Consider the following 27112-nt stretch of genomic DNA (forward strand, 5'->3'; position numbering starts at 1 on the left):
TGTCAAAGTAGAATTCTGTTGAGAAAAAAAATTCTGTCTTGGTGACAAAGTAACGAAAACACTTAGCAAGAGAAACAGTAACCAAAGAACTCTGAAATTGCTTAATAACTCGTTCTTGATATTGATAAGAGAATAAAGAAAAGCACGCTGCATATTAAATTATTACCTTAATAAAATACCCAAAGGAAACCACCAGCATCTCAGACATTCAGCGCCTGTTGCTTAGAGTACAGTTTAAGCTCTCAGGTGCTAAGTGTGGAAATGCTTTCAAATTTCAAATGTCAGTTAAAGCTGCTTTTCTCAATCTTTTTTTTTTTTTTTAATTTCTATTGGAACCTCTTGTAATTTTGTTCTCAGCACAGAAGTGCTAATTAATATGCACACACCAAAACCCACACTTTTTAAAGGCGTATTCCTTGTTTGAGAAGGACAACTGCACTTTGCCTCTTGTATTTATAAGGAGGATTGTTTACTATGTTCCAAGCTACGTAGGAAAGTCATTACTTTGCAGCTGAGGGCATAATCATGAAGACCACATGCTACACAGGGTTGACCAAGAGCATAACATGAAAAGTGGACATTTCCAAGGAAAAGATCCTAACTCGCTCCTTAGAGCTCAGATGAAGGTAGAAATTAACTGTAATCAACACTGGGCAACCACTTTTGATCTGAAAATCAAGGGCAGGCAGGTGCTCCCAAAGCAGTCTTTAGTTTCTTTACTAGCTCCCCTTTCCACAGAGAACCATGTGACAAGGAAAACCACATCAAACGGGCATTTTGGATATGGAAGCCAATGGAGAGTAGGACTTAGTGACGTTCCACTGCCTACACCAAACCTCCTTTTGACACAGAGTCGAGTGAAGGGGCATCCACTGCTGTCAGGTAGGGTTTTGTGAAGACAGCAAGATAATGAGCCCTAGTACAAAACAGTGCTGGCAGTCTTTGTTCCAAATGAAGTCAATGGCAACTGCAGCTGCTCAGAACAGATGTAAATTAGAGCATCCTGGTACATCTAATCATGGCTGAAGGAGATACATGGGAGACAACAATGTCTGGTGAAGAGAGGACTTCACTGGGAATAAAAAGAATCCTGGGCCAGATTCACAACAGTTTGCCTGTAAAATAGCAGCCCAACTTGACAGATAGAGGTACAAAAAGGCTGAAATTTTCATTCAGCCATATAATCACATAAAGATAAACCTTATAAATCAGGTGACGTAAGCAGCAGCAATGTATCGCCAGGTCCCTCATTGTTAGGTTCAAGAAATACTGAGAAAAGCTTTTCCACTGCGTAACCGTAGTTCAAACATATATTCAGCTCATCCTTTCAACCAGTATTCTGCCACTACATATGTAGGGCACTCTCCCTTCCCCAGTCAACTAAATTAGGCAAGCCAAACCTTATTTGATTACATTATATAATTCAAGGTATGTCTACATTAGGGGTGCTGCCAGTATAGAACCAAAACCCTTTGACACCATTACACAGCATAATTATATACTGGCAAAAAGAGTCAAGTCTATACCTGGTCGGGAATAGCTGCCACTCATGGAAAGCTAGTCAAGTTACTCATGTTAGCTCCAGCAGCGAGAGCCAGCACTTCATTCCTGCATGTTTGGTATCCTTGAAGTACGACATATGCAGTGTGTGTGACCCACTCTTTCATATAATAAACATTTCAAGCATAGAAGAGGGAAAAGGGGAGAAAAAGATCACAGTTATTATACCATTGTTTTTTTGCTTACCACAAGTCCTAGCACAAGGGTACGCACTCTCTCCCCAATCTCTGGTGAAATGTCATTGCCAAACTGCTGTAAGGTTGTAAGAAATCTCTTCAGTTTGCTGAGTTGCCTAGCTCCACAAGCTGGCGGTAACTGCTGGTTAGCCAGAGAAGAGGAAGAGGAAGAGGATGGCCCATTGCTAAAGCCATTAGGAGGAGATGGAGCTCCATTTAACGCTGTTGGTGAATGGCTAGTGCCATTGGTTACTAAAAGAGAGAAGGGAGGATAAAATAGAGGGGGAAAGAAAGAGAGAGAGACAGAAGACAGGGGAAAATCCATCAGCTTATGTTTTCTATGCTTGACCTCAAAATTAATTAAGTTGCACAATCAAAGATAATTAGCCTTTTGACAGAGTAACACTCTGCAGTTTATATTTATTTCCCAGTAGCTGGTACTGAACGGTGTATGGATTGAAAGTTACAGCAGCTGCCTCTCACACAGTCCCCTCAAAATGCTCCTGGACCTGAAAAACATTATTTGAATATCAGCCTTTTGACAGAGGATTTTAAAAAGAGAGACAGAGAAATGAAGAGAGAGAGAGCACGAGTGCATGTATGATCGAAGACAAAAAAAAATTGCTCTTTGGGGTAAAAAAAATGTGCAGACATATTTCACGAAGCCTCAGTTTATCTCTGAATATTTTTACTTGTGATTTGTACACACAACTGACAGCTGTGTTTATAAAACAGGACTTTCACGTTTTAACCTTATACCACTCAATGAGAAGGTTATTTTTTCTGATACAGATTTCCTAGCTGCTAACATATGGAGCATGTAAAGTTGTTTGTGCAGGTACAAATGGTGCCATGCTCACTGTGGCCTGAAGCCCTGCAGCTAGGGCATGAAGCTAGACTTCAGAAGACTTCTCAGAGACCACGAGCACATCACTCAGCTTTCATGTGCCAATACCATATCTCTAAAAAGGATATCCCTCCTGTTGCAAGGCTGCTGTGAGAATAACCATGTAAAGTACTAAATGTTCAAAATTCATTGCAACAAGATTCATGCAGACATACTGAAGACAACAACAGACAGTTTTTGGCAGCAATTTCAGTTTGATTCTTATCCACACTCCAGAGGAGAGCAGAGAATGAAACTGAGGACATCCTTTTCCACCCAGGTTACTTGGAACACCAACAGTCAAACAGACTCTGTTGAGGTTGTTTAAGTCTGGCTTGCCAAAATGACAGAGAATGGCAAGAAAAAGGACTGTCTAGAAATACAAATGCCCCACTGCACTGGCAGGTGTGGGTATGCAGCACCCAACTGCACCCAGCAGCAGCCATGTTCAGCTGGCCATTACCCTGGAGAAATTTTCTGATTTCCTTTTGGGAAGTCATTCAGAACTCATCCCAAAAAACATCAAAAATTAGGAACTTGTCTACAATCAAAAATGCACAGGAGTATTAGTCTAAATTGCTTCCTATTTAAAAGCATAACCATGGTGAGCTAACAACTTAAAGAACTTTCAACGTCTCTTAATGACCAGCCTCTCTGAGGCCAAACATTGCTTGCTTTCTCAATTTCTCCATCAGTCATCTTTATTTTTAGACAGCAAGTGAGTCCTTTTGAGGGTGAACACCTACTACTATATTTAAATCACCACCACAATACTTTTGAAGGAGCTTTTGCCCTAGTGACTGAAGTGCCCTTCTGGAGGTACTACAGAAAAAGCTATCTGAATGGTCATCTAGTTTCTGATTACGTTTCATCCTAGGTTTTGGTTGCCTATTTTAGCTGCGTGGGCTAGGCAGAACAAGTGGAAAAGTGGAAAAAGCAGAAACAGAAAGAAGCTGGCCTCAGCAAGTTCAGCTCCACATGCAGCTCCAAGTCACGCTCTCGGAGGCTGCAGTAGAGTGAGATATGAGTAAACAAATAACATCGTGATTGCAAAGAACTTGCATAGCCAAAAGTCATCATACCATGAACTTAGTAAATGAGGACTGGGAAGAGTAAGAATATATTCTACTTTAGCCTGACACCACCCAACAACTCAGTCACTGTTAAGGGGCTGCTCTAGGGAGAGGGTCCTGGGGCTATGATCAATAAAGCACAGAACTGCAGGGTTCATTACCTAGGGTAGATATGAGGAGGAGAAAGGGAGGTAAAATTTCTCCCACAACAAAAGAAATATATAAATACTCCCTAGATACAGCTTCTCTAAGACCTTTTTTTTTTTTAAATAGCCTGCCCATGCTAATGATTTTATCTCTTTCTTTATAATGTCTGAATTTACCAACTGGCAAAGATCTTTGTCATTTCTAAAACGAAACCACATTATTAACAAAGCAGAATTTTGTATTCAAAATTTCAAACTAATACACATCAAGAGTTTTTTATCATCTAAGCAAAAGAAAACAAGAATACTCTTGACCAGAAAACAAGTATGATCTTCCTGGCCCACAGGTATTCCCACTGTAATAATGTATGAAACAGACACTCCTACAGAAGTGGCTGTTTTCTGTACAAGCTGGAACTGCTAAGGCCAAACTCCAAAATCTGAAAGGGTAAAAGGCAATTAAAATTAGACTTTTTGTCTTCATATAAACAGCCCCCAAAATCCAGCTATGGTTCACACACCTTCCAAAGTGTTCAGACCAAATCAAATGAACAAACATCCAGAAATCTTGTGAGTGCACTGAGGATTTTAAGAGTGACTGAAGAAGAACATCGTTCTATTCCTTTGATGATTGACAAAGATTACCCTAAACTATGCAAAGTGCATCACACTGGAATGCTTAATCTGCAAGAGCCCTATCCTGTAAAAAACTAGAAACAATTCCATTTCAGACTGGAGCGCTCCTAGGATGACTCAGGTACTAGAGTTAAGCAAAACAGACAAATCTGTGCAGGATCAGGGTCACTGGGTTAAATTTGAGTTTATGCGAAAAGCCGGCACAAACCCTCCTCACTGTTTAAGTTCAATGTAAATCGTCAAGACAGGGCTCCCTAGCATAAGTAGTACAAAGGCCTCTGCTGGCCTTCTGCACAGAGGTAAATTTTAAATAAAGCATTTAACAGACAGAAAGGCACTAAACAGACATGGGCAAGACAAATAGAAGATGCTGCCTTCATTCTGTTTAGGCATATGTATTCTACTGTTCTAAAAATGTTTTATTTAAAATGTGAAATGTAAACACATTCTCATGTTTATACTATTACAAGGCAGTATAAAAGAGACCAAAAAATTTGCAGCTAAATCTTGGTAAGAGAAATGTGGATCATTTCATGGCTGTGAAAAGAATAGTCCAGACAACATGTCAGATTCAAATCTCAGTTACACGGATACAAATGCAGAGTAATTCCATCAAGACTAGTAGAGTTTCCTCTGTGTTTACATCAATAAACTGAGATACAGATGCAGCCCCAAGTGATTCAGAGAAATGGTCACAGACTAGAAATCTCTAGATAAAAGTTTAAAAGGCCTTTATTTTTGGTTTAACTAAACATTATATAGCACTTAAATCAGAATTCTCCATTCAGTCATAAGTGGGATGAAAATAAGCATTTTCTTTATGAATTAATTACCCCCACTTTAAAAAACATAAACGAACAAAACCCCCGAAGTTTCTATACAAAAGGGAACAGGATCCTTTAAACAACAGAACGGTATAAAAGAGAAGAAGATTTTCTGTACTTCTCACAGAAGGACTGATCTGAGCATTAAGTACATGGGAAACCAGTGCTCACTGTTCTCTTGACACTGCGACCAAGCTGTCAATGAAATAACAACACAACTCTGAGCTAAATATCTTGATACCTTAAAGATGCATTAATCTGTTGTGAACTTAGTTTTGCTTAATTACTTTACTGCAGTACAACCAAATGCTGCTCCCACCATGTCATGCAGTTTCCTCCTCACATATTTTGGTTTCTTACATACAGAATAGAAAGAATATGGAAGAAAAGGAACAAAATAAGTCTAATTACACGTTGTGGGCGTGAATGAACTGGTTCTTGGAGCTCCTTGGGTAGTGGGAGGAGGTGGCATGGTTGGAGGCGTCAGCCTGGATTGTGTCTTCACATCCACAGGTGAGTCTGGCATTGTGGAATGCTTCTCAGTGCGATCTGCAACACACACCACAGGAACACACCGGTTTATTTCCCCAAGCACACCCCCTCCAACAAAAACTTAAAAGCTAACACAAGAAGTGAGCCATTTCAATATCTGCTGCAAAAAATACACCTGATTATCTAGTCCAGTGTGCTCTTCACAAATTACATCACCCAAACCTTACTTAAGAAGGTGTAACACAGATGGTAAGACCTCATTTGTAGCGCTGCTGCATTATCTTTTGTTTTTATTTCTAGCATGTGCAGATGCTACCTCCCAAGCACTCCTGGGGCTGCAACAATGCCACTTCCCTTCAAGGCTCTCATGTTAGCCAGGAGGAAAAAACAGACTGAGAGACAGGAAGGTAGTAAAACCCCTTATGACAGTTCTTGCAGAACTAAACCCTGACGCTCTTTAGTACAGGTGAGATATTGGGTGGGATACTAGTTGAAGCCAGCTCTCTTCATGTCTCTTCTTTCTAACACCTGATGCCCTCTCCATCACTTTTCCTTGTAATCATGGAGAGACACTTATGTTAAATACCATGTGCCTCCTGGATCACCTTAGCACCTGCCCCTGGATATTCTTACATCCACCAGAAAAATAAACACAACATACCAAAATACTAAGTCAATCGTCACACATACATATCATTGTTTTTTTTTAAAAAAAGTATCTAAGTTTGCACTTTCACACATTAAGAACAAATTTAATGTTCAAAACCTGCAAGACAAGTAGAAATATACCTCCCCAAGAAAACAAATTGCAAAACCAGGCAGAAAACCTAACAGTTCTCTTGCAACTATCGATCTAAAGATGGAAGATATTTGATACAGAAGCTAAAGAAGTATCTTCTTTTTCCAACATCTTTTTGGACACCTCTATGTTAAGCTCATCCTGGCTGTTACCTCTAAACAGGTGGAGAAAAAGAAGATTATCACGAGTAGTCAGCATGGATTCACCAAGGGGAAATCATGCCTGACCAACCTGATAGCCTTCTATGATGGCACGACTGGCTGGGTAGACGAGGGGAAAGCAGTGGATGTTGTCTACCTCGACTTTAGCAAGGCTTTTGACTCTGTCTCCCACCACATCCTCATACGTAAGCTTAGGAAGTGTGGGATAGATGAGTGGACAGTGAGGTGGAATGAGAACTGGCCAAGGGACAGAGCTCAGAGGGTTGTGATCAGTTGTGCTGAGTCTAGTTGGAGGCCTGTGACTAGCGGTGTTCCCCAGGGGTCAGTACTGGGTCCAGACTTATTCAACATATTCATCCATGACGTGGATGAAGGGACAGAGCGCACCCTCAGCAAGTTTACTGGCAATACCAAACTGGGAGGAGTGGCTGACACCCCAGAGGGCTGTGCTGCCATTCAGCGAGACCTGGACAGGCTGGAGAGTTGGATGCAGAGGAACCTAATGAGGTTCAATAAGGGCAAGTGTAGGGTTCTGCACTTGGGGAGGGATAACCCCATGCACCAGTACAGGCTGGGGGTCAAGCTGCTGGAGAGCAGCTCTGCGGAGAAGGACCTGGGAGTTGTGGTAGACAACAAGTTGGCCATGAGCCATCAATGTGCCCTTGTGGCCAAGAAGGCTAATGGTATCCTGGGGTGCGTTAAGAAGAGGGTGGCCAGCAGGTCGAGGGAGGTTATTCTCTCTCTCTACTTTGCCTGGTGAGGCCACACCTGGAGTACTGTATTCCGTTCTGGGCCCCCCAGTTCAAGAGGGACGGGGAACTACTGGAGAGAGTCCAGCGGAAAGCTACTAAGATGACTGAGGTGACTGGAGCATCTGCCCTACAAGGAAAGGCTGAGAGACCTGGGGTTCTTTAGCCTGGAAAAGTGAAGATGAGAGGGGACCTTATCAACACTTATAAATATCTAAAGGGTGGGTGTCAAGAGGATGGGGCCAGGCTCTTTTCAGCGGTGCCCACTGACAGGATAAGGGGCAACGGGCACAAACTGGAGCACAGGGAGTTCTGCCTCAGCATGAGGAAAAACTTCTTCACGTTAACGGTGACAGAGCACTGGAACAGGCTGCCCAGGGAGGTTGTGGAGTCTCCTTCCCTGGAGTATTCAAAACTCGCCTGGATGCAGTCCTGTGTAACCTGCTCTATGTGAATATGCTTCAGCAGGGGGGTTGGACTAGATGATCTCCAGAGGTCCCTTCCAACTCCTACCATTCTGTGATTTTAAAAAACCCACCCAAACCCCTTATGTTTCATTTATTAAGAATGGGCAAAACATGACAACATTTACCAACTGAAAGCAAAATTAAGGCTTCCTTACTCACGCCAGGAATTTAGTGAACCATCTTGAGTAAAGATGCGTCAGACCATGTTTAGCTTGTAATGGGCATAATTTAAATTCTTGCATCCCTTCTTTGGGGGATCAATGTTATTCATTTTACACACTGTCCTACACAAGTCTTCCTGAGCTCCATTAAACTATTCTGCAAAGCAAGTAAGTGTCGCTGCTAATGGGTAAGCATGTAAGTCTGTGGTTTTAATTCAAGACATTGGCGAAGTCCGTCACATTCTGTAAATTCTGTAACTCCACTTTGCGACGTGCTTTCCTTGTTCTTCATAACAACATACAAACTTCAACCAAAAAATCTTATCTAAAATTTGCCCTGAGAGACACTAATAGAAATCAAATGCAATGCACACATTTAACAAAGCAAGAGTATGATTAAAAGAGCCTCAAAACACTTATCAGAAACTTAAAAAACAAACAAAACCCACAAAAATTAACAACGCTAATAGATACCAATCCGTAGCTGACTGAAACCAAGGAAACTGAGGAAGTATGTCCCAGAGATGCAGCGTGTCAGGTACTGCAATTATAGAAGCCATTTTCACCCTCTGCAGAAGTGCCCACAGACGATGCTTCCATTCTCAAGGAAAGGGAGTCATTTCATATAGAATTTAAACACAAGTTAGGGGAAAACGAGCAGTAAAAGACCCCCAAGAACAAGACGAAGGCAATACAAAAACAGTATTATAGGATCTGTAGGGCTGATCTACAGTTAGTAAACCTCAGCTGTGTAGGGAACAGTATCCAAAATTATTAGCTTAAATATTAAGGCTGCTACACAGACAGGTGAGGTTTGATTTGCAAATCAAGCAACAGTAAATTATTACATGCTAGAAAATAAAATCAAGTTTTTAAACATATTCTATATAAATTCCCTTTCCATATTGCTATACTAAAACAGTCAAATCTATATCTTCAACAAACCATTAATTTAATATAAAGAACTATGAAAACTCATCTTGAAATGTTAATTGCTTCCTTAATAGCTGAATTCATCTTGCACTCACCTCAACCAACCTCAGCAACAAGGGAATAAATAGCTTTCAGCTCATGTTGCAACAGAGGGAAAGAGGCACAGCAGTGAGCCCAAGCCCTCCTAAATAAAGGCAAATATTTCTGCCATGCCAAGAAAGGAGAAAGAAAGGGAGGCTTGCCAGAGCTGGTGGGGAGATAACAGTGGGAACTGCTGGTCCATCTGGTTTTCATTCTGCTAACACTCACACTGAACTGTTAAGGAAGGCAGTCCAGGTACACAGATTTGAAGCATGTGGGAGCGCAGACATAGGCACAGAGGAGATGGAGGTGGGTGGAAGAAGGAGTGAGAGAAATTGAACTCCTCTAACAGTCTGCTGCTCGCAGCAAGCAGGCACAGCCTGTATCCTCCAACTCAGCTGTTGATAACGAAAAGCGATCCCGAGCCTGTAACCAACCGCATGGCTTCTGCTCCCCTCCTTTGCTGCATTTCAAAGTTCAGGTTTGAGCACTCAGATTGGAGGGGGGAGGCTTTCCCAAAAAAGCTGGCAATGTTTTGTTACTTAAATTGAACACGGTAGTGGGAAATAGTGTGTTGGTTTTGCCCTCCAATTTCAGATTGCCATTCTACCGCGATCCAACTGGTTTCTACTCCCTTGAACAGTGTCTGCCACCTGGTTTGCAGATCGCTGAATTATCCACAGACCCCTGCACTTCTCATACAAATATAATGACATTAGGCTTGATTTTCCCAATTAACTTTCTTTGGACGTCTTAGGGGTAAAAAACCCCCACCTCTACAGGCCAATTACCTTTGTTTAACCTTTCTCTCCCTCTTGCAAAGCCCTAAACCCCACTCTGCTACCATAAGATTGCAGGCAGACAGATTTATCTCTGGTTCTCCTAAGTTCCCTAGGAGGTACAAGGCTCCTTTCAAGCACACCTCAAAACACTTCTAATCAGGGTATGACATTATCTCATCAGAGCAGAGACTTTGGGGGGGGAGGGGGGCGCTTTTGAAGAAGTACAATACAAAATGCAAAGCTCTTCCATGTGCTTGGAAGACACCACCACCACCACACTGCCCAGGAGAATAGCTTTTACATCCCACTTTTCTGCTCTCCTTAATAGCAAAACTCCTGCAGGAGCCATTCTGCTCTTACTGCTACTATTTACCCATTCCTTGCCTCTACAGCTGGTTCTCGAACCACCGAGGGAGCTATGGGGCTGGAAGCACTGGCCTACAGCGGCTCTGCACCCACTGCTGTCCCGCCACCCACAACCCCAGAGAACCTCAGCAGCTCTGGTTTGAAGAGGTAGATCTCTCACGTGACAGAGTGGTGGTGGAGCACAAAGCAGAGATAAAAGCATTACCAATTCTTGATCTGAACTCCTGAAGCTTGCAGTGTCTGATACTTAGCCTAGAATGCCAGTTTCCACAAATTACTTATTTTTTGAATTAAAAAAAAACAAAACAAAACACCAAACAAACAAACCCAACACTTTTCACTCCAATTGTTGAAAAACAGCCTGATTATACGAACGCTAAAGGCAAAATGTTATTTAAATTGTATTCACGAGCCAAGTTTCCCCTAAACCATGTTATTCCATGAGGGCTTTTATGTATAGACATTTTCAAATAAACACTCTGTGGATATTCTGCTTTCCATACATTTAGAGGTGATGAGGGTTTAGGAGGGGAAGAAAGAATCCCTCAAGAGGAAAAACTATTTTTCACATGTGAAAATCTGCCTGTGTAAGATTTCATGTACATTTGCTCCAGTTTTATAATACAGCAGTGTATATACATTGAACTTTGCCTGAAATTTGGAAGAATTTTAAGGAAAACAATGTCTTAAAATTGCTTCATTTCTTGAAGTCAAAAACATTTTTATGCTTTCATGTCAAGCCAAACTCCCTATTTGCAAAGCTACTTTTGGGTTGTTTTTTTTCTGTTAGACTTTGACATTTCAGACAATAATCCAGAATTAGCAGGGACACATCAGAGAAAGTTTCATACAGGCAGTATCCCACAGTATCATACATTTCAGAGCACTAGCTGTGTATACAGAGAGAGTAACCTCTTTCAGGTGCAAAGATTTCTTCTAAACAGTGACAGACTTGCACTCCTTAGCCCAGTTCGGATCAAATGGGGCTGAAATCAGAGGTCCTGCAACCAGAGGGAAAAGGAGACATCTGCAATTCATTATGCAGTGTTCACTGCAATCAGTTCAGGATGGAGATAGATGGTGAAATAATGGTCTAGTCCTAATCCATACATACAACCCTCTGGTGCAGTGAAAGACTTAGAATAAATTCAGAAAATCTGTTTCAAGTATGCAGAGATCTACTGCATTTGCTTTGGATTATATTTTTCACTTAAAAAAAAAAACCCAAAATTTTGAAATATACATTCTTTTGAATCTCTTTTACAGAACAGAGTGAAGAACTGTGATTTTACCACAGAAGTATTTTCCTCTGATTTAAATTAAAGAATGCTGTAAAGCCAACTTTAAATTATGATATTTCTTCTGCGCATTTCTTGGTTCATGAAATTGTACTGTTCTTGTAATTCATTCAGTTTTTATGGTGGGAGTTATTTTTATCACTATATTTAGCTGTTAGGTGAACACTGATATTTACCATAAGCACGACCCACTTCTGAAAACAAACAGGGAAGAGACAAAGTAAAACATGCAGGAGCAGGGGCAGAGATGTGCATGTATTCAAACTGATTTACTTTACTTCCTCTACCCTAAAAGATTTAGTCCATTTTTAAAACAAGGCGGTCTTTCATATATGGCGACATTGCAGCTCATGTGGCACCCTTCCAAGTCTAACGCATCAAGGAAAGCTGATGTATGGAACAAAATATGGAACATATAAATACTTTACTGATACCATTTCAATAGCCAATTCAATGTCAAGCATTTCTAGGAGTGGTGTGTTTTCAATTTCCTTTTTTTAAATGAAAAAAAGTATGGTATAATACGCTGTGGCATTTATTTTACTTTCAGTTAGTGCAAACAGTTCCAGATGTATATTCAGGCATGAAGGATTCTTAAAAGACGCTCTATATTGATTCTACAGTACTTACTACTTCTGTGCCAACACGTTAAAAATAAAAATTGCCAAATTTAAAGAGCCCATTGTCTTGTTTCCTTTAAACTTGTAGAAAGGACAAACCCTGCATATGACACATGGGATTAGAACCCATCTTCACCACACAAATTATATGAATTGAGACCTAAATCTGTAGGATTCAATACTGATGATGGTTACTTAGATGGCATTGGACTAATTGTGACTATTTTGAGAGTGATAGCATGGAATTTGCAAACAGGTAACTACAGGTTGAGAGTCACGGTAGTGAAAACCTGGGAGACAGAAACCCACAAGCCCACCTAAAAGGAAAAATTACATCACTGTTTCATCCATAACACTACCACACTGCAGTCTACAGTAAAGTACCTTCCCTCCTTCAGGTTTGGCCACACAACACAGTACCATTCCAAGGCAGTGTTTGTGAAGACCCACCAACTCCTGACTTAGGCCTGCCACTACACAGAGCGGGACAATATTACAAGGTATCTGCCTCGGCTGAAAAGGACTCGTTCGAGAATGCATGGTATAAGCTTGATATATATGTAAAGGCTACCCGTCCTGTGCGCTGCACACCTGGGGAAACCTGGAGGCCCACTGATGTAGCCATAAAATGCAACATTTGGACGACACCACTGCAGACCCTCTCCCAGCCAAGCACGTCTGGGACTTGTTTGAGACTGGTCCAGTCTTCATTTGTCTCTTGGCCCTTTTGACTTTTTCTTAATGAATAAACAAGGACCTAAACACAATAGATGTTTCTGTGTTATATAAATAACTGACCTCAAACAGGCATAATATAGACATAACTTTGTCAGCACCAGATGCAGTCATGTTATTTGCCTAGAAAGAAAACAACACCCGGGTTCCAGTTCCCCAGGGGAGAACTCTTAGTTCCCAGGTTATGTGCAGAAGGGCAGTATCAAGAGAGCAGCTCAGACACTCAGACTCCGTCTTTTGTCACGAAACATTTCCCCTGCAAGCTTTCTCTGCCAGGAATGAGAACACGGGTGGGGCAAGTGATGGACATGCACAGCAAAGTTTTCAAGATAACGTTTTGCTGCCTCTTTAGAACGCCAGGTATGAAGCTCACGTGCTGAAGATGAGTCTTTTGCAAGAGCAATATCGCAACATTGCTGCAGTCTTATCTTTGTTCTCTTCTGCTCAGACAGTTGAACATTTCATATCACCAGCTATTCTTCAGAATAAATGAAAGCATACTCAGTTTACCCATTTCTTCTCATTTAATATGCAGGAGCTAGAAGAAATTCTGCATCCTGGCAGTTCACTGAAGTTATCTCAGGCCAAGTTATCAGAGGTTTCTTCAAATCTGCTAAAAAAAGCCTTGAGAATAATGCCATCTCCACTCTGTCTCACAAAAGCTGAAAGGGATTTTTGTGCTACTGTCTCCCGCCTTTGGTAGGAAGAGCTTGTGGATGATGTAAAGCAGGTGAATGATGGACAGTGCTTTGCATCATGTTCTTTATCCATAATGGTACCTTGAGTGGTCCTACCATCAAAACAACGAACCAAAAATGCAGAAGCACTCTCTTTTTGTTTCAGTTCTCCAGGATGAGAGGTTCTGACAGGCAAAAAACCATGTCCCATGCTCATGGCTTAGCAGCTCAAGGCCAGATAGTGACACATATTACAAAGTAAGCAATGCAGAAGTTCAGTCTTAGAGCTGAGACAAAACTGTTATGGCTTGGCTTTGCTTGGACGTACTATTTTCTCCTGAAAGAAATAAACTTTTCTTACCATATAATTTCATTTTAAAAGAGAAAAAAAAATTAGGAAAATAATCTTTTTTCCTCTCATTTAACAATCTGACATGTTTTGACAGTTTCAAAACTATAATAAATTCACTTTCAGTCATTTAATGATTAAAAACTGACTCCTGTCAGAATTGTACATTTTTTTTAAACGCCTCTTTTCTCCTTCCCCCTTCCTGGCTTTGCGAATTTTACCATGGTCATGGCTGAATACGTACCGCTTAGCCTGTAATGAAGGTGAAGACAATGCAGATTTATTCTAAATATCCCACCAAGCATGATTAATATACTAATACAGTTAATAAGCAAATAGTCTCACAACCATTATCGACATACTATCTTGCTGTTTACACTGTTTCCTGGATCTGTTCTACTTCATTTTGTTGACAAGCTGCCAAACTAAGATGCGTGTGTTTTGAGTGGCGATCTTTCACGTCACCGGAACTATTACTCTTATTCCAAAACCAGCTCACTGAACGCTGAGGCCCAAGTGAAGTGAAGAAGAGGTGCCCACCACCAGCATGAAGAACTGTAAAACAATGAGAGGAACCACCGGCCAAACCCATTCCCTGGCTTCCCCTACAAGCTACAGAGGTGACAACCCCTCCACATTAGCAATTGCTCCCTTCACTTCTCCTATATTTATAGAGGAAACTACCAGAGTGTTCTCAGATGCAGCTTCCCAAAGGCTCCCCTGACCAGTAACGCATTTCCTTTGTGTACCATCTTCTCTGGAAGACCTACCCTTCTCAGGATTGCATGTTATCTGACTACTATAGATGCAAGTTAAGATGGATATCTAAGAAACCCAAATGCCATCAGCATTGAATTGGTATTGTTCGTATGCTCTTATGTACTCAACCACATATAGCACACATCCTTCCCACCAGAAGTAAGAACATTTTCTCTCCCAACACCAATTAAAATTTCCAAGTCTGCTCTTCTTTATGTTTTTAATAAAAATTTTGTGTGGTCCTAAATTAACAGTAAATAGTTTGTTACACACAGCTAGAAGTCTGAAGCAAAATAAGTATGAACTCCTTTATTTTTAATGCGCTTGCACAAAGTGTAAAACACAGCTGTACCCATTATAGAAAAGACCTAACATTCCAGTATTCCATTAGATTTAACTAGAACTGAAGTCTTCAATACAGACTAGATAAAATAATCTAAAATACTTAATCGGATTCAGGACAACTTCGGGTATTAAATTACTCTGCCAACAAAAAAGTTATTATGGCTGCACTTTTAAAAGGCACTGCTTATAGTTATAAAACATGCCAGAAGTCCTTTTGGGCCAAAAAAAAAAAAAAAAAAAAAAATCAAATATGGGTGTAGGAAGTGATTTTTCCATGGTTATACATCTGAAAAGATGACACAGGGACTACCAAGAAGGTAATGGATATACATCTGGCTTTGCTTCTTTTTAAACTGCAGAATTTGTCACGGACAAGTCAAGATCCTCTGAGGCGTGGAGTAGTGCTGGCCAGTCTGGGACAGACTGCTCCTCACCTTGTGGATCAAGCTCCCAAATCCTCGCTCTATCAGACTGCGCCATTTTACCCAATTCCTCCCAGTGATATTTCACACCATGAAAAGTTTGTTCTGTTAGGCAAATGCACAGGCCTGGGGAGCAAATCTTACCCGTAAGACAGAAAGCACGGGCAGCCAAACTCCCTCTCTAGCAAGTACAAGTTCAGTCCGAGTAAGGCTGCTAATTTCATAAAATAGTTTGGGCTGGAAGGAACCTCTAAAGGTCATCTAGTCCAAACTCCCTGCAGTGAGCAGGGCCATCTTTAGCTAGATCAGGTTGCTCAGAGCCCCATACAACCTGACCCTGAATGTTTCCAGGGACGGGGCTTCCACCACCTCTCTGGACAGCTTGTTCCAGTCTGCCATCTAACACGGACAGCCAAATCAGCAGACTAAACTCCCCATAAAATCAGTGAAAAGAAAGAGCTAGAGGTTCTAATTTATTAATTCCTAAGGCTGCTAAGTCAGATGGTATAAATGTTCCTGTACAGATCTAGGTCCTTTCCCTCGTGAGAACCAGAGCCATTCAGACTGCTCTAGCAGCGTGGCTGGTGTACATGAGAACTGGTGATCCTCAGTCGCCAGGCATACTAACTCCTTGATTTCTATTCAGCTGACCAAGACAGGTATTAATCTACCAATTAAAAATATATAATGAAACATATTTTCCCCAGAACCCTTGCTCAGGTGCTGCCACTGTTACTTACCGCCACCACTAGCAACAGAAAAGTCAAAGCATAGGCTTTTCCCCTGTCTCAGTACTATATACTGACAATCTTCAAGTAGCGCAATTTATTACCCTAATCAGTACTTCTGCATTTGTGGAAATACACACTTTGGAAGACTATCATCTCACATCATCAGATGATGCCACTAAAGACATCTTGTGTTTACATGACTGGCTGTCTAGACAGAGTGTGAGAAAATACTCATTATTAGTTACAAGTCAGCTCCTCCTCTATGCTGCATGTCACACCAACTGCCTTTTATTTTGGGCACTGGATTGCACCTGAAAGCAACATGGGGAGGGGAGAGGGGGTGAAAGAGAGTTTCAGAAGCTTCATGAAAATAAGACCGCTATCTCAAATACTTTCTCAGATGAGGTAATGTTAGTTATTGACAAACAAGCTCACAAACAAAACAAATGTTATCACTAGCAAAAACAAAAGCGTATTTCAAACAAATTGTCTGGCCTAATATATTACATGCATAATTAAATGCTAATATGAAATAATATAAGCATGTAAAGGAAAAGAAAGAAACTTGTGTATGTCATGTAAGACCAGACTAAGAAATGTAAAACCAGATTAAATCCCCTTCTGAAGCCAGTGAATTCACACAAATTCACACTGGCACAGAAAATAGGTAATCTCACCCAGCCTTGCAGACCCCCAGCCCCAGAAACACTCAGGAATATGTGCTTAACTATAGATACTGCAAACAGCTGTAGGTAAACTAATGAGACCACTCACAGGGCATACAATTACACACATTTCTAGACCTTAAAGCATCACAGCAGTCTTAGACTTGCATGATAAAACTTGAAACGTCCTTCTTTAAAGTATCTTCCTTTTGTTTTGGATTTTAAATACCTGACTGCAACAACCACACAAAAAAAAATTTATTACAGCTGAAGCCTGAACTGAAAAAAACAGCAATTACAGAATCCACAGAAAATATAAGCAAAAATAGTTAAAAAAATTAGGTATCATAGCAGTGCCATGCTTGACAGTTGTACAAACCATGCTTCATTTTGTGCCCAGCAGATTCACCTTAAAATTTATTTTTTTTTCCACCAACAGATACATAAAAAAAGGGTTTTATATTTCTGGAACCTCATTTTCATCAAGCCAGCTAAACTCACTACTCCAACACAGCAATTTAATATTGACCTTTGTGGATCAGTGCAGCTTCCATGGCTTACTTCTATACATGTGCATACATGCGTGCACGTGCATGTATGTGCATGTGCACTTGTACGCATATTTATCAATTTTTACTTACATGATTTTGTATATAAAAATACTTATTGGGTTTGGTTTTTTGGGTTTTTTACATTCTGTTTAGAAAACGGTAAGAAAGAAATAGTCTTCAATTACACTGAAGGGACTGTTAAATGGAGGGGAAACTGCAGGGCGAGAAGTCAGACACCAGAGAGAAACCACTCAATGCTACAAGTGCAAGAGAAATATTGACAAAGTAAAGAAGTCTGATGAATTTGAACTCTGAATTTTCAACGTAGATGCACTTAACCCTTGGTAATATGGTACGTTTTCTTGTACACAAGAAGAACCTCATGAAAAGCAGATTTAACTCCCTCGCTGCTACGGAAATGCCCTAGATCTGGCTTTGGGTCTACTTGGATATATGCATTTTGCTTCTCTGAGAAGTGGATTAACCAGAAGAGCAGCCATTTTTCTGAGAAAGGCAAGACTATGCAACAGGAAGCCAGAAACCCTGCAGCGGGGCAGAGGGCAGCTGAGTGGGCAGCGGGGCAGCCCCTTCCCATGCAGTGGCAACAGCCCAGGGATGCACCTTCGGCACTGGAGCGTGGGATACAACGGCAACGGGTGGGAGAGCCCACTGGGCTGCTGGGCGCTCACCCTGGCCAACAGTGGCTGGCAATTTCTCCAGGAGGCTGCTGGCCACCAGAGGGAGCCGACATCGTGCAGCCGAGCGGGGAAAAATCTCCCTTTCCCTGTGGAAAACTCAAAATAAATGGTGAGGTGCTCAGAAAGCCGAAGGGAGATGCTTTGAGAAAAGTTCTTTCTGGTATCAAATGTTAATCTCAGCTGCACGATATAGGAGGGAAAGCTTATGATACTGTGCATGTATACATCAGTACATACTTTTCTTTTCCATAGCACCAAAAACAGTATTAAGTATTTCTCTCTAAACTTTGGCTATAAACATTTCTTCCTCAAAAGAATAACCACGCGGTACCAGCTGCAACAGAAGACCCTTTTCAGTGCCTCCTATTGTCACCTATCTACCCCAGCCAAACAAGTCAGATGTTCCCCCCACTGCCGCCACCCTGTTTTGCAGATAGCTTAATATATGAAATACTCAAAAAGCAAAATTGGAGCAGGCAGCACATCAGACAGTGGCATGCCTACAATTGCACTCTACCTAGTCCTAGGAACCTAGATCATGCTCACACTATAGCCATGTAACGATACATGAATTTGAAAATATCCCACCAAAATTCAACACCGTTTCTTTTTTGCACCAAAACACAGAGAACCAAACAAAAGATGGTATTTTCTTCACATCTATAATCAGCCAGAAAGATCAAAAGGCAAGCAAGGCAGAAACAAAGGAAAAAATACCAGGGCAGCTCATGTAGATCTTTCTAAACATCCTTCTGGCACCACACACATATTAAGAAAGCTAAATCCCAGTGGCAGAGAGAACTGAAAAGCATAGAAAGATCGTGACTGCACTGGGGTCTCCTGTGAGGACATGTTTCTTTATGGTCTTCATTTGGAATAGGAGATGTAAATAACACATCAGTAGTTGTCTGGTAGGCTTTAAACTGCTTGGATATGAAGAAATAAAGAACTGCTAAACTCCAACAACTATCCAAGGCAAGCTCCAAAATTATGAAAGGAAAATTAAAAAAAAAAAAAAAAAAAAAAAAAAGAAAGAAAAGAAAATAAGAGTACCTGGATGAAATATTAAATAGTTAACAAGAATAATTGTCCCAAAATGAGTTCCTATCCATTATCTTGTGATCTTTTTCATGATTATTGCAACAGAGCAAGTAGCTCCAGTAAATGTGCATACAAATGACCTATTAGAAACTTAACAGGTCATTGACAAAGGTGATTATGAGCCCTGACTTACAGAGCTACTCAGTTTTGCACATAATTCTGTTCAATGCCAACAATCTGCACAAAAGTAGGATAAAATGCGTTTCCACAAGACTAAGTGGAAATAAACTTTCAGAAACTAAACCCATCACTTCAGAAGGTATGAGGTGGTGAACACTGATGAAGCAAATGCAGTCATACTCATAAATGAAATGTTTAAGAAATTGCTTTTGCCAGTGCTCTGGTGTCAAGAGAATGGAAAGAAGAGGAGGCAGTAATTATATGTTAGAGCTCTTACAATGCCACATGCTATAATTAAATGATGATCAGCGTAACAGGAAAAAGTCTAAGGTTAGATAGAAGGGAGAAAAAGCATAGGGGGTTCTCAAAGTGGACATCTGCTATAGATCACAATATGAACAGCAGAAACATGGGTAGATACAGATACCTCAACCAATTCTTTCAAAGAGTTCTTGCAACAAGAGGATGCTCTCCATCACAACGGTCCTTACTGGCCCCCTTTCTTAATGGGTAGCTGTTTGTGCTTTTGCTAATAGTCAACATGCAATAGGTTCATATTAGAAAATATGAGAAAGTTATTCAGAACCACCATTTAAGGAGAGCAATAAAGAACATGAGCATAGATGCGCAGCTTCCTCAGTTGCTGAGGTTGTTAAGAAACAGTAGGAGACACAGAAACAGATCCTGGTACTCCCACTGTGAATGGCTTGGGCACGTTGTAAAGAAGTTAACTGAGCAAAACCAGAATAAGTTTACATAAAATGTGCAGGGAAAAAAGTTAAGAGCAAGCATACCAAGCTACATTAACCAGAGGAAACAAAAGAAATACTAGCTTTCATTCATATCAAATAGATAAATGAGAAAACACAACTATAAAATCTTTGATCATAACTGAAACTGAACAAAGACTGCGACAACGAACAAACAGCTAGAACATTGGCATAGCTTGGGTTTAAGTCTGTCACAATGGCCGAGAAAGAAATGGGTGAGGGGGGAACCAAACTTGGACAAACCCCTCCGTGATTCTGGAAACGTGCATGTGATTTTTTTTTTTACAGGAAGGAAACAGAAAATGGGATCCTGATACTGACTGTTCTTCCCTCACTTTCTCTTCTAGCACAAAAAGAGAGAAAAGAAGAGGGAAAACAAACACACCAAGGTAGTATTACACTGTTCCGTCAGGCCTGGGATCTCGGGAGTCTTTCCAACATATCTTCCTTTCCTCCAGCAACCCCAAATCCTGACAAAAATGGGGACAAGAAACTGTATGCCTTCACCGGTGATGCAGAGAACCAGCAGCCTTCTCATTTATCACTCCCTGGCTTCTTCTGTTTCTTTTTCTTATTGTTTAAAACAATCTATCTTTCTCTTTTTTTTTTACCATCCCAAATGTAGGCTTTAAACACATGCTCTGCATCATGTTATGTCACAGTGGAACAGCTCCTTGAAATGCTGAACTTCACTTGTGATTACTTATCTAAAAGCTTTGTTTCCTTTTAAACCGGATGTATTTTGTTCGACTGTATCTACTCATAGCTAAACTCCCAAGCCTTCAACCTGCCATCGCAAAGAAGCTGATGCAAAAGAGTCCAAGTTTACTGTTGGTCTGTAATGAGAGTAAAATTATAAATCTCTGTATTCAAAGCCAGCTGCTTCATTCTTAACTCTGATCCCCTCCTTTTCTTTTGCATTCTCGCTAGCATACAGCTGTAATAAATGTGGCTCTTCTCACAAGCTGTGCAGATGTTAACAGTTCTGTAGGACATCAAGAAACATTTCAAGAATCTTGTAAGTGCTGACTAAACTTGCTTGAATTACCCACACTACCTCCTCCACATTCCTATTCAGTAACATTAGCCTTCCTGAATGTATTAAGAAAAAAAAATAGCATTTAAGCCAAGACATTATACCTAGGTGTAAATGCACTACCAATAAACAAGGAATGTTCTTAAGCCATCAGACAACAGATATTCAGATAGTGAACAAAAAGAAGTCAATTTATTCTTTGTCAAGATGACTAATGCTTTTTTCATTTCTTACCTATGCAAGAGTGGCTAAATCACTGCCTGAAAATACGTATTTATAGAAGTCACGGCTGGATGTATTTGAAAGAATGGATCAGAACTATAGCAAGATCTTTTCTAGTAACCAAGTGGATTAATCCTAAATTAGAGTAAAGGAGTTCAAAGTGCTACCTAGTACATTTTTATTAAAGTTATATTAGCATGACAAGTCATATGCATTACAGATTAAGCTAAAGCCTCAAACCACAGTCAGTTCTGGGCAGAAGCAAGAGTCCAGCTGTGCAGGTAGAGAACTAGATAGCAAATGCATTAATTAAGTAGGTCTATACTAGAGATATTGTTTTAATATTCTTCTCTCTTCAAGCAGTGCGGTTTTGGCTGGGGTAGTGTTAATTTTCTTCACAGAAGCTTGCATGGGGCTACTTTGGATTTGTGCTGTAAACCAGTGTTGGTAACACAGGGATGTTTTTGTTACTGCTGAGCAGTGCTTAGACAGAATCAAGGGCTTTTCTGCCTCTCACCCCACCCCACCAGCGAGCAGGCTGGGGGGTACACAAGAAGTTGGGAGGGGACACAGCGGGGACAGCTGACCCCAGCTGATGAAAAGGTATTCCATACCATATGATGTCATGCTCAGCAATAAAACTGGGGGAAGGTTGGCTGGGGGGCCTCTGCTCAGGGACTGGCTGGGCATCGGTCGATTGGTCGTGAGCAACTGTCATCATTTGCATCACTTGTCTTTCCTGGGTTTTATTTCTCTCTCTCTCTGTTATTTTCCTTTTCATTACAATTTATCACTATAAGTATTATTATTTTATTTTATTTCATTTATTAAACCATTCTTATTTCAACACACGAGTTTTCTCAGTTTTACTCTTCCAGTTCTTTTCCCCTCATCCCACTCGGGGAGGAAGTGAGTGAGGTGATGTGTGGTGCTTAGTTACTGGCTGGCATTAAACTATGACAAGTGGCAAACTTAGTCACCTTTTTTGGGGGTAGGACTTTCAAAACACATGAAGCAGTTTAGAAGCACAGTCACCAACAAAGTCAAATGTGACTAGTACTCATGTATTACTCCAGACACTTGAAAATCCCACATCAAATACCTTGCCCTGTGTGTAAACTTCACACTTTCCAAACCTACTGGAAGAAGGGCTGCAGAGCAACTCACAGCACTGAGCCATAAAAGGATCACAATCTTTGACAAGTTCAGAAACAAAATGTGCAGTTAAGAGTTTCTACAGCACAGTTTTGAGATTGTCTCCAGTCAAGTGTCAATCGGCAGCGTTTCAAAGAGGACAGGGTAGGGAGAAATAAAACGAACATATCAGTACATTTCCTGCAAAGGATCGATAAAAAGACCTCCCTCCTACAAAGGCTTACGTACCTGCTCAACTTCAGATACTTATCCTATTATGGTAGCACACTTGAAGTTAAAATCAAATCTTTGAAGACACAGGGCCCAAAAAATTTACCATGAAATGTGGAATTCAGGGTATTGTTTGTTTAATTTAGCAATATAGGAAATCTGAATATAAAGCCGAATTGCAATACGCTATTTTTTAAATGCTTCATGACACTGCTTTTAGAGTAATTTCATCTAAATGTCACAAAAAGTACATTTAAGCATTTTGAGATAAACAAAAAGACAATAGATTACAACCTTAAAAAGAAGTTAATGTAATATTAACAGAAGCTATGTAATTAGCTAGTCCAAAACCTCAATGCATCTGTAAGCCTCCCCAATCAAAATAAATTGGAAGGAGAGAGAAGGAAGAAAACAACTAAAAGAAAAATAAAAAGAGAGGAGAAAGAAAGCCCACACGATCCAGAGTCCCTTGCTGCTGTTATTCCTCCACGAGCGGAAATGCTCAGTTCAGTCATGGCTTAGGAGGCATAAACATCATTGAAATTCAAAGGCAGCTCTGAGAAAGAGGACGCCTCAATTGGTATGCAAGTGGTGTTTTCTCGCCCTGAATACATTATGAACTTGCAGCATGCTAATATGCCATGCTATCATAAGCACCAGATGGAACAGTAGGCAGTATATGTCCCATCAAACCTCAGGAAGATGTATTAATGTTCCTGCTCTTTTTTTTCCTTCCCTTCCCCTCCCCCTTCCCTACTACAACCCCTCAGCTGTGTCCCTAGACTGGCACATTTCTTAGCATCAGTCACCTGCTCCTGGAGCACAGTTCTCCAGGGTTGCCTCATCTTCACCAGGTGGTGCCAAGCATCTTTTCAATCTTTTTTATCGCAGAAGGTAAAGGCCACAAGACGTGTCAGGCTGTGCTTACTGAAGGGTACCAAGTACAAAAGATAACATCATGAGATAAATGATAGATGAAGAAAGACTTTGGGTTTAAAGCTGGCATAATTGTTTTAAATTATGTATAAGTAGTGTGGCACAAATTTCCTCCTCAGTACTCTTGGCAAATGAAGAACTGGGGGGCAGCAGCAAAGGGTAAGATTTTCTGTGTAACCAAATGAAACAGAGGAAACTGGATTAAAGATATTTAAAGTGAATTCCTTTTTTTCACCACACAAGAAACCTTTTCAGAGACGATGTACACAATTCAACAGCCATTTACAGGGTAGGGGGCAGCAGGGTTTAATTTTAAATCAGAGTATGAGTTTACAGGATTTTAATGCAGGGGTTTGTGTTTGTTTTGTTGTTTGGTGGGTTTTTTTTATTACAGATATGATATTCTTTGATGTTTATGACTAAAGAATTGTTTGGACATGTATGTTGATTCTAAAGAAGTGCCGTATTTTAACAGTGCTTTGCATCATTAATAAATTCAGTCCCAAGCAGGTTTTATATGACTAAAAAGAAACATAATCTAGTATTCTGCATGAAAGCATGTGCATACACATACAAAACTAAAACACAGATTTTTCTGGTATCATCTGAATTTTTCCTGTCTGTTCATAGAAATATGCCTCCTCTTGAAATATACAGTTTGCAAGAAAATTATTTTCTTTTTTTTTTTCCTTCTACTAGGCCCTTCAAAAGATAAAATAAGGTCCTTTACACTGAAAATTAAAGAGTTTGTGCATTCAAATCACAAGTAAGAAAGACCTGAGATGGCTGAAGAAAACCGAATCAGCTTTTCACATTTGAAGTTTTAATGTTCAAGTGTTTTTAAACACATTTGTTTTTCAGAAAGAAATCACATCAGTAAAACTTTTGCTAATTTCTGATATTTTAGAAACCACCTGCTGATTTACAAACTGCTCTCACTATGCATAACAAATCTATTATTTTCCTAACAACACTAGCCTTCTTATAAATACAATCTAATTCTGCAAGATGCCGAGTATTCACAGCTCGGACAAACTTTTCCGGGAACTGACATTGCTCAAAACCTCACAAGAGCTACTTACACAAGTTATCTGTTGCATATATAAGAAAAATTTTTCCAAGTATTAAAAGGCTGGTTGACAGATTTCCCCCCACTCATCCAATCCTAACTAAAATAAAAAATAACTATCTTTTTCTTTCAAACAAAGCACTTTACGGCTGTTATACACAAGTAACAGGCACCATTCTAGCATCTGTTAGATCCAAATAGACTCTAATGCAAGAGGATGTCTTATGGACTGAGTCAGAAATCAGACCAGTTTTTTTCCTTTTTCTTTTCCTATTGAATATTGGGGGGCTTGTTTTGTTTCTTAATGTACAGCCTTTAAGGGTAATTTGCTAGATTATGATTTGCATTGTGCAAATAAGTCTATTTAAGTCCATTATCCTGCATTATAAAGTAATTTCTGACACCTTAACAGCACTCAATTTAATTACGACACACTGAAACAGTACAGCTGACTCCCAAAGGAACCTGTTTGGATCAGAAGATGATGATACATGCTAGTCACTGATCATCTTTCACCATCAGATCCGCAATCAACTGTTTTAAAGAACAGCATCAGAACATCTGCATCAACCTATTATTCTGTGGCAAAAAGCCCTCCAAAACTCAGCAACTACATGCAACAATGTCCACATATCCCAGTCTTGCAAGCAGACATATTTAAAAACCAGCAGCTTTACTGTAATGACCAAAGGAGACAAAAAAAATGCCTTGATTTTGATTCAGCAAGCACCAATTTCTGACCAGAATCCCCATTGGGTAATTCATCAAGGCATCTATTCTATATCTAGTGTGGCAAGACAGCAAAAACACTTAGAGCCTCCAAACACAAAAACACTTGTGACAAAACTATTAAGCATTCCTAGTGATTAAGTAATAGACACTCATTCTTTCAAGACTTTCTTGAACCACTGCCCCAGACAAAACTGTGCAATCATATTCACTGGTGTCAGGATGAAATCAAGGCATCATGATTTTCCATACTCCTTCAAGAAAAAGCAAGTTATTCAGCAGCATCCATAAAGCTCTTTCTGAGAGAACACAGAAGTTAACTAAGGAGAGAGTACATAATTTTGTTTTGTGGCTGTACAGAGGGATGCAGTTTGATACCTGAAACGTAGGTAGTATTTTTATCTTTGGAGATTTTATAGACTCTGAAGAGCAGTTTGAAACAAAAGCTTTAAGGTGGCATAAACTAAAGAATTCTGTTTCTGCTTGTCTCTGAAGATTAAATACCATCGCTTTTCTTCCTCAAAACGAAAGGAATTGGAAATTACCACTCTACCAATTGACATATCAGAGGAAGAACCCTGGCTGGTCAGCTAAAAAGCAACTATGCAAATCCAACCTTTATTCCACCAAGATGTGGTTCTGTCTATGCATAGGAGTCTGAAGAGGGCAAAGAAAGACTCTCCCTCAGATGGCAGAGAACTTGCTATACAAGACCTGAAGTCTCTGCTTTCATACCAAGCTCTCAATCAAAGTTTCATGCACAGATTCACCTCCTGCACAGCAGCCTTGTTTATTAAATATAGAAAACCCAAATACACATTTGCTTTTACAACCAGAGACTAATGTAAAGAGAGACGTAAGTAAATTAACAAAGATGAGCATAAATACTTTAAAAATTCAACATGAGAGACATAAATAGTATTCCTACAGAGGCCACTGTCTTAATTCTCCATTTGCAAGGGGACAATAAAGTGCTCACATTGACTATTAGGAATTCAGAAAAGTAAAAAATACACTCACTACTGCACAGATCCCCTTTAAAAATTGCAAAGGACTTCGCTTTTTTTTCTGAAGATGCAATGAAATCTAATGGTGATCTCAGTGTAAAATAATCAAATACTGACCTTAATGAAGTAATTTAAATTTCTTCCAAGACCTAACACGAATGAGATTGACAGAAGCTCTCTCTCTTTCAAGACCCTAGAGCGAGCAGATCTTACGGAGCCATGGAAGGATGAACTCAACCAACGTGGACCACTTGAATGCTAGAAACTGAGTTTTATCACTGTCCTCCCTCTGACAGTGGAGAAGTGAAAACAAAAAACACAAAGACCAAACACATGGTAAACTCTGTTACAAACCTGCTTCCAAGAAGAAAACTGATGACTTTCAAAGCTATCCAATGACAGTGCCATCTGACCTTGCTGGATACCTAATTATACTGTTTCTTTTACAGACATAACCAAAGTTGCTTTAATGAGCATCTTTCAGCTTTCTTTACTGTGTCAGTAACTCTCAAAGTCCTTGTGGTTCACTCAATACTTCCTGGTGTGTACTTTCAAAACTGATACAAACCCTGATTCCTTCTCAAAAAGAACAAGGTTATTGCAAAAATAAAGATC

The 27112-nt window shown here is 40.1% G+C and overlaps 1 protein-coding gene across 3 annotated transcripts in view; it reads right to left on the reverse strand.

Moving 5' to 3' along the window:
* RUNX1T1 (RUNX1 partner transcriptional co-repressor 1) overlaps positions 1-27112 on the reverse strand; it is a 113323-nt gene that overhangs the window by 43258 nt on the left and 42953 nt on the right. For all 3 annotated transcript variants that reach the window (XM_086465697.1, XM_086465698.1, XM_086465696.1), the window contains exons 2-4: positions 5713-5850; positions 1747-1988; positions 1-15 (exon numbers count right to left, since the gene is read on the reverse strand). The exon at positions 1-15 is cut by the window's left edge and continues 75 nt beyond it. In XM_086465697.1, the coding sequence (XP_086321823.1) occupies positions 1-15; positions 1747-1988; positions 5713-5850 (395 nt within the window). The remainder of the gene's footprint in view (positions 16-1746; positions 1989-5712; positions 5851-27112) is intronic.

The sequence above is a fragment of the Leptosomus discolor genome, chromosome 5 (genome assembly GCF_034619465.1).
Source record: "Leptosomus discolor isolate bLepDis1 chromosome 5, bLepDis1.hap2, whole genome shotgun sequence".
Classification (NCBI taxonomy): Eukaryota; Metazoa; Chordata; class Aves; order Leptosomiformes; family Leptosomidae; genus Leptosomus; species Leptosomus discolor.